Source organism: Drosophila ananassae, unplaced genomic scaffold (assembly GCF_017639315.1).
Source record: "Drosophila ananassae strain 14024-0371.13 unplaced genomic scaffold, ASM1763931v2 tig00000165, whole genome shotgun sequence".
NCBI classification, from domain to species: Eukaryota; Metazoa; Arthropoda; class Insecta; order Diptera; family Drosophilidae; genus Drosophila; species Drosophila ananassae.
In genome coordinates this window covers 102,982-114,776 of record NW_025319140.1, presented here as the reverse complement: position 1 = coordinate 114,776, position 11,795 = coordinate 102,982, and the positions used below count along the sequence as shown (strand labels likewise).

The window sequence follows — 11,795 nt, the reverse complement described above, 5'->3', positions numbered from 1 at the left end:
CAGACAAGACAGACAAGACAGACAAGACAGACAAGACAGACAAGACAGACAAGCCAGACAAGACAGACAAGACAGACAAGACAGACAAGACAGACAAGACAGACAAGACAGACAAGACAGATTAGGCAGACAAGACAGACAAGATAGACAAGATAGACAAGACAGACAAGACAGACAAGATAGACAAGACAGACAAGACAGACAAGACAGACACGACAGACAAGACAGACAAGACAGACAAGACAGACAAGACAGACAAGACAGACAAGACAGACAAGACAGACAAGACAGACAAGACAGACAAGACAGACAAGACAGACAAGACAGACAAGACAGACAAGACAGACAAGACAGACAAGACAGACAAGACAGACAAGACAGACAAGACAGACATGACACCTGACATGTCTGATAGGCATGTTGATCAAGAATTGGAACTGACTGGACTGACTGGAAAGATGATTCGACATAAAATTGCTGTTATTTCGTTTCGCCAAATTTGAAAATTTATTTAATTACGATTTATTTAACATCACATAAGAGAGCCACACCTCTTAGGGTCCAATGATCTGGTGGCTTGTATGATTGCAATAGCAGAGCACAGATGTAATTTAAGTCGGTTCGATTAATCTTTTTGTAAACGGGACAAACATACGACTTAGGATATCTAGTTGTACTTAAGAATTGAGCATAAATATGAATAACTGGCATTAAGGTAAATAAAACCTTGTTTGTGGCTTCGACCAACCGAGATGTTCGCCTGTCCCAGCCGGCACCATCCACAAATAATCCATAAACAAAAACACCTTCTTTAGGTGGTTTCTTACATTCTTCTGGGCCTACTTTTAGTACATCATTGTGCATGGTTACTTGATCTAAAGCCCAACCTTGATGTGCGCGGGCCACTTCTTGTCGCATTGCGGTAAGAAAACCCTGAGGATTAAAGAATCCGGACATCCAGAAAACAACTGGTCTTGAGCCAAAACACCAGTTATAAAATTGGGTATGCCGTTCAAGCAATTCAGAAAACCAAAATCCTAAACTTGACGAAACCCAACTTCCTCGCTTAAACACAGTAGGAACCCGTGCGTTGAAAATATTATCTAAAGCATCTCGTAAATTTTCGCTCATTATTATTGTTCCTTCTACAGCCAAAAGTAAATCCTTAAATATGGTGCGAACAAGTATAATTATCTGCCAAAGAAAATTGTTTCATCAGGATTACATAATACCAATTATAAGTTTAAAATCTTACCCGCTGCATCCTGTCAATTTCCTGGCGAAGAAATATGTTCATTGAGCTTGTTGCTCCCATGGCAATAAGATGCTGTTTTACATCAAATAAGTCGAAGGCTAAGGGAGTTTTGCTTAGCATTTCTTTGACCTGACGAGCTACGCGGTCTTCTCTAGATTCTCCCGTTCCAGCTGACGACTCTATTTAAAAAAAACAAAAAAAATTTTGAATTTACATTGAAGGATTTTCTAATTTTTGTTACCTTTAGGTTGAATCCCCATTATTTCTTCTAATATGTTTTTCATGGTGTTGGTTTGATAGGTAATTTCTGCATTAGAGTGAAATCCATATACTTGTGGTGGATCAACATTAAACATTTCGTCAATAGCAGATAAATATGCTTCTTGTTCTTTATAACTATAAACTTTATAGCCTTTAAAGAATTGAAATGTTTCCTCGAAGAGAGCATCATGAAACCATACTCTAGTAAATGTATTGAGTAAACGTTTATCGTAGTCATCTGTCACTCTACCTCCATACTGAACTTCTCCTAACATATATCGTACGGTTACCCAGCTTATACCTTTTCCTTGCTCTAAATCATCTAAATGATTCTGAACAAACAGGCAACTTGCATACCAATCAGATGAATTAAATTCATAAGGTATATTCCAACCAAGTGGCCCAAATTTTCGTCTTTCCTGCACCACAGTATGAAGGAATGATATAGAATATACAAGCGGCAAATAAAATGGGGATTGTGAATAGTCCAAAAAGTCTTGTGACAAGTTTGTATAAGTTCGCTTTAATCCAGCTCGAATTCCAGCTGGTGGTTCATTTGTATATTTCAACGACATTTGTAGTAATGTTATAGGGAATTTGGGATGAGGTTCAGTTGTAATCCAAATTCGAAAGTTAGGGCTGACGATGGCTTCTTTTCCTATTCTTTCCAACTCTAAAAGTTGAATTGTAAGCTCTGCCATATATTCTAATCCTAAGTGACAATTTTGTAGCAAAACCCAACCTCCATCTTCCAAGCAGAAAGATATAAGCTTTCTAGCATGAATTTCTTGGCCTTGCCCCATTGATATTGGATGGCATTTAAGCTCATTTTTTTTAGCAAGAAGTTCAATATTTGATGAAGGATCTGAGCCAAGAGACAGAAAACAAACCATTGGCATTAATTCGCGACTTTCCGAAAGTAGCTCTTCAAAGTTGAGCACTACTGGTTCTGCAAATCTTTCGCCCAATGAATTTGCAATATATTTTCGACTTTGAGCAATAGTTCTATCCATGCACCATGACCGTATGAGAAGCATTCTTCGAAACGGATCTAACGAATTATATCCATCTGGTATTATTTCATTTTCCGGAGCATCTTTTTTATACCAAGTAAACCAAGACCTTTCGTTTCCGCTTATCTTAGTCAGTATGTTTACAAACGGAGATAAACTAGTCAATTGGGCAAGATTAAGCCAAGTTTCATCAGTCATCCACCTAAAAGGCACTGGAGGACAATCATTAAGATCTAATGCTGCTCCTCCTTTAATAAAAGTTTGGAATTCATCAAAGGTAATTAACTCCAATTGACGATCTATACTAAGTGCCATAAGTAATACAAGCAAAAATTTGTCTTTCTCGTAAAGTCCTCGAGACTTATACCGGTATATTTCAAATGTAAGATAATTAATAATTCGCTTAATGCGTTTTTGGGTTATATGCGTTTTTGCCGAATTATGCATTGAAGCATCAAAACGTTCCAGAAACTGTACCAGTGAAGTTTGATACATATTATTTACTCTTGCCATGCTACATACAAGAAAATATAATACACTACCACGTGTAGCAACTACTCTATATTCTTCCCGAGCAGCATTAATTTTAGCCTCAGTGACTTTTGCTATTTCGATTTTTTCTTTAACTTCAAGGGCGGTGTTTTTGCTGGTGTTTAAAACTTCTATGACTGTTACATCATCCAGTAAGCTACCTTGTGTTGTTGATAGCTTATGCAATAAATTAGCTTCGAGCTCTTTCATTTTTTTCATATTTCCGGTTACAGTCTCCACTAATTGTACACGCTCATCTTCGAGTTCTTTTCGTTCTGTAAGAATAACTCTTCCCAATAACTGATCCTCTAAGCCACGCATTGTAACAGTGAAGTCAATAATAGATGTCCGTGCAAATACTTCGGGTGTATAAGCTGGGTTAGGTAGCTTTGTAGTAATGTAGCATCGAAAGGCTGGATTCCAATCGACTTCCTTATCACCAATTTTGACTTTGTATTGCGTACCTACTTTTAAAAGATTTCTATCTAACAAATTGTCCAAACAGGGATCTAATTCTTCTGCCACATCTTCAATAATAATAGGATACCCAAAATTTACTGAATCTTCTAAATGATTTCGGAAATATTTATGATTTAATGCAGTAACTATGAGTTTATTTTGTTTTTCTTTATTTTTGATCCAAACTTTGCCTTGAGATTGAGGATCTATGAGAAGAGGAAATCTCATTGCTTTTGTCGCAATAATTCCATTTTGGATAGAAAGCTCATCAGTGGGAAGGCCTTGAATATTCCACTCTCCAATTTGAGAACGATCAGTAAGGCTCTCGATAATGTTGACATTGGCAGATAACGGTATCATTTTTTCAATGACTTGCTTAATCCAAAGACTTTGAAGATCACTGCGAAATTCTTGATTAAAAGGTCCGGTATATGATAAAAATGCTGTGAGAAGAATAACATCACCAACCAATCGATCTGTCTCACTTTTAAAAGAAGCAATTTGTTCAGTCCATCGAATTTTTTCTCCTGCTAGTCCACCAATAAGTGCAGTAGCTGCATCCATCTTGTCTTGACATTTTTTAGCCTCCGCTAGAACTGCATCTTTTTTTGAAACTGCTTCTTCTAGAGTTCTTTGCACTTCAGCTAATTCATTTTCTTTTTGTTGTAATAAGTCCTCAGCTTCTTGAAGGTCGCCCGAAGCTTTTTGATATTTTGCTTCTTGAACTGCTAAATTTGCCTTAAGCGGTAAGACTTCTTTATTAACTTCAAAGTATTTGGCCATAGCCATAGTCCACGATAACAATCCAGCTACGTTACCACATGCTACTTTCGCCGCTTCGAAGGTATATTGCCTGTTGGTAAATAAAAATGTTAGTTTAAATGTTAGAACACATAGTCACTTCTGAGCTCAAAGTGTTTAAAGGGTAAAGGGGTTCAAAAAGTAATACTAGTAAGAAATAGTAATACCTATGTATTAAATGCCTATGCAAATTACCTATGTTTATTATCACTTTTTATTTAAAAAGTTACCGAGCGCAATTTTTTTGAACTTGTTTATTTCTTTGATAACAAAATAGGAATGAAGACCGAACAAAGAAGCCAGAACGCGAGGCGCGTTCCGAGCGTATGAGTATGTCCTTCTGCCTGTCTGTCAGTTTCTACGCAAAACTAGTCTCTCAGTTTAAAGCTATCGAGTTGAAACTATGCACACATTCTATTTTTGTTCGCAGGCAGAATATAACTCGGAACATAACTTTGGTGTTTTTTAATATAGAGAGTTGGGACTTTCCACACATGTTATATGACCAAATTATCTTATGTACAAAATTTCATAAGGATCGGCCGACTATATCCTATAGCTGCCATACAACTGAACGATCGGAATTAGCATAACTTTGCTATTTATTAAGTTAGAAAGATGGGACTTGGTACAGATTCCATTTTCTGTAAAATAATCTGATTTGCCAAATTTCATAGGGATCGGCCAACTATATCCAATAGCCGCCATATAACTGAACGATCGGAAATGGCACAACCTTAACTGCAAGGATATATAAAACTTCGGCTCCGGCGGAAGTTAGATTTTTTTTCTTGTTTTTTTTTTTGAAAAAGGGTGAAGTCGACAGAGTTCAACAGAGAGCAGAATGCCATTTCCTGGTGGCTGAAGTCAGGAGACATTATTTTAGACTAGTTAGAACTTTTCACACAAGAAACAATTGGGTAGAGAACTAGAGAATGTCAGCATCCCACTCTCTCAAAGCGCACCCCCGAAAACAGCCTATGGAAGGGGGTTGATTAAAAAGTTTGGAAGAGGAGAAAATCAGTCAAGAGGGTCAAGGGTGTCGGAAACGCAACTCGGCAATTCACAGTGGTTCGGATTGAATGGAGCCGTGGCCTACTTCTAGTTATTGTATTGCTACAAAATTTTCCAAAAATTAGAAAAAATAATTTAAATATATATATGTATGACTATATGATTTAGTAGCTATAGGAATGATCGGTTATATGTAAATACAAATTTGGTATGAACAATTTTATGTTTTTAAAGATATTGTTTTAAAACTTCCAGACTATAAATTTGGTGTAGTTTTACATATGATTAGCAAATTTAATTTGAATGGGATAACTCAAATCATATAGCTGTCATAGAAATAATTGTTTTGTATTTTATTATACTTTAGTTAAATCATATACTTTTTCTCCATCCAATCGCCAAACTATAAACCTAGTAAAATATTATCATAATAAAAAAAATTCTAAATTAAAGCATCCGAAACCAATTTATTGAATTGATCAAATAATCAATATAATTATAACAAAAATTTAATAAGTTGAACACAGATTCAAGTTAAATTGATTTTCTTTCTATGTTTTCTTTTTTCAGTTGTATAATATATGGGTCCGACCGTACAATAAGTGTTTTCAATATGTCGGTGTTTGTCGCAATCCGTGACATTTTTCGGCTGTGATACAGTACTTACACTCAACGATTACAAATGCAACCGGAATTTAAAATCTTAAAACTATGACAAAGCTAAGAAATAATAATTCTAATAGTGTGGGAACACATCTAAAACTTTAGGTAAACACATTTAAGACACGCAAAAAGGAACAATTAAAAGGGTTTGACATTTTATTATTATATGTTAGTTATAATAATTATTATAAAAAGTTACTTATTATTTATTTCATATTTCATTTTCATATTTCATTTTTGTACAAATGTCTGCGGTTCTGAGTTCGGGTCCTTTAATCCTGCTGCCACTTTCTTGGTACAGTCGATGCAGGTACAGGACGATTAATCCTTCCAGTTAATAAAGTTGCTGAATAAATCATGCCAGTTGCCAGTTAATAAATAAAATTGTTGTTTCGCGACGAGGACTTTAAATTGTTTTACTTTTTTTTTTGTTTATTGCTTTTTTTTTCAAAGATCACACCACTACCGTCGAGAGCAACTCTTTCATTTGATTTCTATTTTTTTTGTCTTTTTATACCCTTGCAGAGGGTATTATAATTTTGGTCAGAAGTGTGCAACGCAGTGAAGGAGACATCTCCGACCCTATAAAGTATATATATTCTTGATCAGGATCACCTCCTGAGTCGATATGAGCGTGTCCGTCTGTCCGTCTGTCTGTCTGTCTGTCTGTCTGTCGGTTTCTACGCAAACTAGTCTCTCAGTTTTGGAGCTATCGAGATGATACTTTGCACACATCCTTTTTTTCCTTGCAGGTAGTATATAAGTCGGATCGACTATATCCTATAGCTGCCATATAACTGATTGATCGGAAATGCCATAACTTAAAAACCTATGTTTTTTAAGATAGAGGGTTGGGACTTTTCACACATGTTATATTTGACTAAAATATCTTATGTACAAAATTTCATAAGGATCGGCCGACTATATCCTATAGCTGTCATAGAACGATCGGAATTGGCATAAGTTTGGTGTTTTTTAAGTTAGAAAGATGGGAATTGGTACAGATTACTCTTTGGGCAAAATAATTCAATAGGTGGCTGCCTATTATAACCTTTCGAAAACGACGACAAATAAAATGCGTGTACTCGGGTATACGTAATAATTCGATATGTATTCAATAATAAAACTTAGGCCTAGCTTATCTATATACCAGAAACCTCTACATTAAGAAACATTTTGTAAGCTCTAGATTTCCTGTTCTTAAGACGAAAAAGGTGTTTATTAAACCAAGGAGGTTTCGTTGATGAAGACGATGAAACTACAGGAACAAATTTGTCCAATGCGTTGTGGATTACATCATAAAGAGAATCAGAGTTAAAAGATGAACGAAATTCCCAGTCAATTCCAGCTAAATGATTGCGAAGAGCATTGTAATACGTTTTTCGAAAAACATTTAGTACGATGCTGAGCCTTATAGTTAGCATGAATTTTAGCGACATCAATTAACACAGAAACCAATAGTGTAGGATAGTGCGATAGTGGTGAAGACCGATTTACAGTCATAGAGGGTATCCGTATAGAGAAAATAAGGTCAGAGATCTGCTAAGTGTGTTAAGGATGGGGTTAATTTGGAAAAAAGCAATTTTAATTAATTTATAAATATAGTCATTGTGACAACTGGCATGCAAGGAATTGTCATCTTCAGACGGGATCCAGGAGATTTTGGGAAGGTTGAAATCACCCATAATTAGGACAAAATCAGAGTCATTGACTAATGATAAAACGAACTTAATAGCCTCAAGGTGGTGAAAATATACAGTTTTTTTTTTATAGCGATGAACTCGATTCCAAACTGATTCGGGAAAGAGATTAGTTCAGCTGAGTATTTATTATTAACAGCAATGGGGGCACTAAAGATGGCCTATCCATTCGAAACACATTGTACTTTGGAACTAAAATTTCATAATCACAGGCAGAGGAATTAAGCCAGATTTCAGTAAGTGCAATAACATCGAAGCACTCTTAGTAAAACAATTGGCTCAATTTACCCAGAATACTTCGACCGTTTTGGTAACAGCAAGAAAATATATTATTACTCAGTTTTTTGGAGCTGAATCGGCATAGTTGGGATTAAGAGGGTCTTAAGAGGGCTAAAAATTCATGAACAATACTGTGCTCAGGCCAGGCTGACGGATCAAGTGCTTTTTCAAAGTGGGATTCAGAAATTAAAATTTTGAAAGAAGATATGCTACGATAATTCTACCTTAAGGTGGTTTAAGAGGAGACTCCTGGCATTATTCACAGTGGCATCGGACATGCATCTCAGACTCAATCTCTGTACATGCAATACAAGACCATGTCAGACCAATTTTCTTTGTGATAAGATCGCTTATCCGTCCATTGTGCCCACCACCAGCACATTCAATATGTGAGCAGTTATTGCCAAGCCAACAGGACAGATACGAGTCGACAGTGGTGGATCCTCCAAACTCGCATTTCTTAGCAGTGCAAATTAGACTCATTATAGACTGAGATTTGTCCACTATAGTGAGAGCGAGAAGAGTTCAATGGTAGAGTTCAAAGAGTTCAGTGGTAGAGAGGCACGTTCGGATCAGGCACGTCGAAGAGAATACGTAACAAAAGAGATACGAATGTGACGAATAACCGCTTCAGAGTAACAATGATATAACGGGATTACTCGATCGGAGAATGGACTCAGTGTTAAGAGGAGCCCCGTAAATATTCGTGATACTCCAATGAGTTCCTTTTTAAAACTGTTTTTATTTCTTTCAATTCTCTTACAAGAAACATACATGAAAATCTTAAATCTATTTAAAACTACTTATCAACGGACTGCTCGCTGACATGCTATGTGACCCTTTCTTAAGTGCTTCAAGTGCACCACATAAATATTTGGTTAGACTGCAGGAGATCGTCTTTCAAACCATGCTGTTAATCACTTATTTACATGGGTCCGATCTCCTACATTCTATGTTTGGAATTCTTATCGTGTTCAATGCGTGAACACTCAGGAATATATATATATGAATATTCGCAGAGCATGGCAGAAGTAATATTGAAGAATAATATTATTTTTAAGAAGTGTGTGGATAATGAACTATGTAAGTCAATTATCTCCGACAATGATACGCGAAAAGAGGAGACTCGTATCAAAGATATATGTAGGTAATAAGATGAGAGCAATCGCAAAAACACGTCGGGATACGACAAAGTCAGACGAAAGACTATGTATTAAATACTATTCCTTCCATCTGGACCAGAAACACTGCTGAAGAAAGACGACGCGTTGTCAAGCATCTAGCCGATTTATGTTGAGTTTCGTCAGGTCTGGCTCACTGAAACTAGAAGGAGGCCCTCCGTGCAGAAACTGATTAGGAGTCAGGACATCCGGATCAGCAGGATTTTCAGAGAGAGGGACTAATGGCCTCGAATTAATCACTGCAGCAATTTTGTACACCAGCGTCTGGAAATCGTCGGCCTTTAGTACAGCCGAGCCCACGACACTATAAAAATGGTACTTGGCAGTCTTAACAGCCAAGTGTCTACTATAGTGAGAGCGTGAAGAGCTCAATTTGAAACTCTATGGTAGAGAGGCACGTCGAAGAAAAGACGTAACAAAAGCGATACGCCGTGACGAATAAACGCTTCAGAGTAACAATGATGTAACGGGATTACACGACCGCAGAATAGAACTCAGGAAAGGAATATATATATGAATATTCGAGGAGCGCGGCAGAAATAATATTTAAGAATAATGTAGGTTAAATGTTTAACTATGTAGGTCAAATTTGCTCCGACAATGATACTGTGTTCGTAGAGCATTATGCGGCAACTACGTCAAACTTGAACTCGCGGGAGTAGCGGTAGGTCCCGGAGTCGTAGTCAAAGAACGTAAATAGTCTGATTAAATTTACCTGGTTTCTGCAAGGGACTGCTTGGGTTGCTTGCTTGGGTTGGCCAGACGCTTGCTCCGATCAGGCTGGAAGTGCTATTGCGTGCTTGAAGTCCTGGGTAGGGTTTTCCTCAAGCACCGTTGGGATGGTGGTTCAGATGATTCCTTATCGGCCGATCCTACTGGCGGTCCGTTTCACGGTAGCAACACTCGAGCTAGACTGGTATGCCGCGGGGTCTCCTCGTGGTCCGTTTCACGGGAGCAACACTCGGAGTAGTTAGGTAAAGCGAGGTCTACTGGCGGTCCGTTTCACGGGAGCAACACTCGAAGTAAACTGGTATGCCGCGGGATCAACTCGTGGTCCGTTTCACGGGAGCAACACGCGAAGTAATAAGATGACGCGGGGTCTACTTGTGGTCCGTTTCACAGGAGCAACACTTGACGTAGACTGGTATGCCGCGGGTCCTACTTGTGAATCGTTTTACACAAGATCACGTGATGTAGGTTGAGTTTAAGTGCCGAAGTTTCAACACTGAGTAACGAGATAATTGAGTCTGATTTCGCAACTGTCTTTATTTTAGAAGAATAACTCTTATATAAGATGCTAAATTATACATCATTAAATATAAGAAAAGGTCAAAGTTCTGGACTTGCTAAACTAAGGTTAATGCCAGGGTCACCCACCTCTGAGTCTGCTGACTCAGGTTGTTTGTTCACGTACTGCTTTCCCCACGCATTTCGGCTTCGCTGGTTGGTTTCGGCTTGCCTCGGTCAGTCGGTCATTCCCGCTGATCACGCAGATTCTGCTTCCGGAGCCATCGACTAGTGCCGAGTTAGTAGGTTGGGTATTGGCTTATGCTTATAATTCCATTATTAATAGGCTAGTAGGTCTGATGCTTGTATATTCTGATCTGCTGATGCATCTTGATGACACTAGGTGCCATGTATTGTGACCTGCTGATGCATCTTGATTGATTATTAGGTCTTGGCACCAGGTGCCAACATTCTCCCCCCCCCCCATTGAAGTATTCAATAATAGGGGCTGCTGTTTCGTTTATTGCACCACTCTTCGTATCTCCGTTGATCGTGTCGTTGCTCTTCTTTCAAGTTATTGGTCCTTATTACGGCCGTATGAAATGGACCTGTCATGAGCGGGACTTTAACATCCAGGAGTTCATGGATGAATATTGTCGCAGCCTTCGCTTACGCTGCTCTGATCTCCACTTCTGGTACTATGGCCGCATTCTTCCTTGCCGCGGTACCCCCGCCTCTCTGGGAATGGAGGATCGCGATCTCATTATTGTTCAGTTTCGACCGTTTGGCCGTATTGCCCGACGGCGGCTCTCTCGCCGTTCCGCTTGGAGCAGTGATGACAACCTTTCTACCGATAGTGGTGCTTCCTCGATGGGTACCAGCTTCTTAGGATTACCTTAATTTAATAAACCCTTCTTATAATTATGTATGTCTAGCTTGCCTTTTACTGTGGAGTCTCTGGATCGTATACTTCAAGTCTCTTGTGGTGTCCATCTCTTGCCAACATGGTCAGCCCGGTTCGTTGTTCGACCAGCTGGAATTCTTCTCCTTGGGTTATTGTCATCCTCTGGTGATGGGTTGCTGAGGTGTCTTTCCTGGCACACCGCGTGTACCCTGCCCATGCGGCTATGAGCTGCGCCCGCCCCAACAATGTAATGGTCGGGCTTTGGATCACACCATCTTGCCTGATTGTCAGCTTGCCTACGCCGTCGATGATGATTTGATCTTTTTCGTCCGAGCATTCATAGGTCATTGTTATTGGCTTCGTTGTCCCAAATTCCGCTCTGTTAATTGAACCCAATAACTGGTCCCCTTGATTGGCTCTGGCTTACATTCCCTTGCCCGATGTCTTGATAGTGCCGCCATTGTACAAGGGATTTGATGGGCGTCCGGGCCCAATAGCGTTTGCTTA

The 11,795-nt window shown here is 38.7% G+C and overlaps 1 protein-coding gene across 1 annotated transcript; it reads right to left on the bottom strand.

Annotated features, from left to right (window-relative positions):
- Nucleotides 1–483: 483 nt before the first annotated feature.
- Nucleotides 484–4,366, bottom strand: LOC26514706 (dynein axonemal heavy chain 8). The gene is made up of 3 exons (XM_044718188.1): nt 1,497–4,366; nt 1,256–1,434; nt 484–1,194 (listed from the first exon to the last, which is right to left on the bottom strand). The coding sequence occupies exons 1-3, from the start codon at nt 4,306–4,308 to the stop codon at nt 523–525; spliced, it is 3,663 nt and encodes a 1,220-aa protein (XP_044574123.1). The 5' UTR covers nt 4,309–4,366; the 3' UTR covers nt 484–522.
- Nucleotides 4,367–11,795: the final 7,429 nt, after the last annotated feature.

Bases quoted from the DNA above. Each gene is read 5' to 3' on its own strand.
- LOC26514706 (XM_044718188.1), bottom strand. From the start codon at position 4,308: ATGGCTATGGCCAAATACTTTGAAGTTAATAAAGAAGTCTTACCGCTT. The intron at 1,435-1,496 runs GTAACAAAAATT...TTTTTTAAATAG, and splicing joins AATGGGGATTCAACCTAAAG to AGTCGTCAGCTGGAACGGGA. The intron at 1,195-1,255 runs GTAAGATTTTAA...TTTCTTTGGCAG, and splicing joins AAATTGACAGGATGCAGCGG to ATAATTATACTTGTTCGCAC.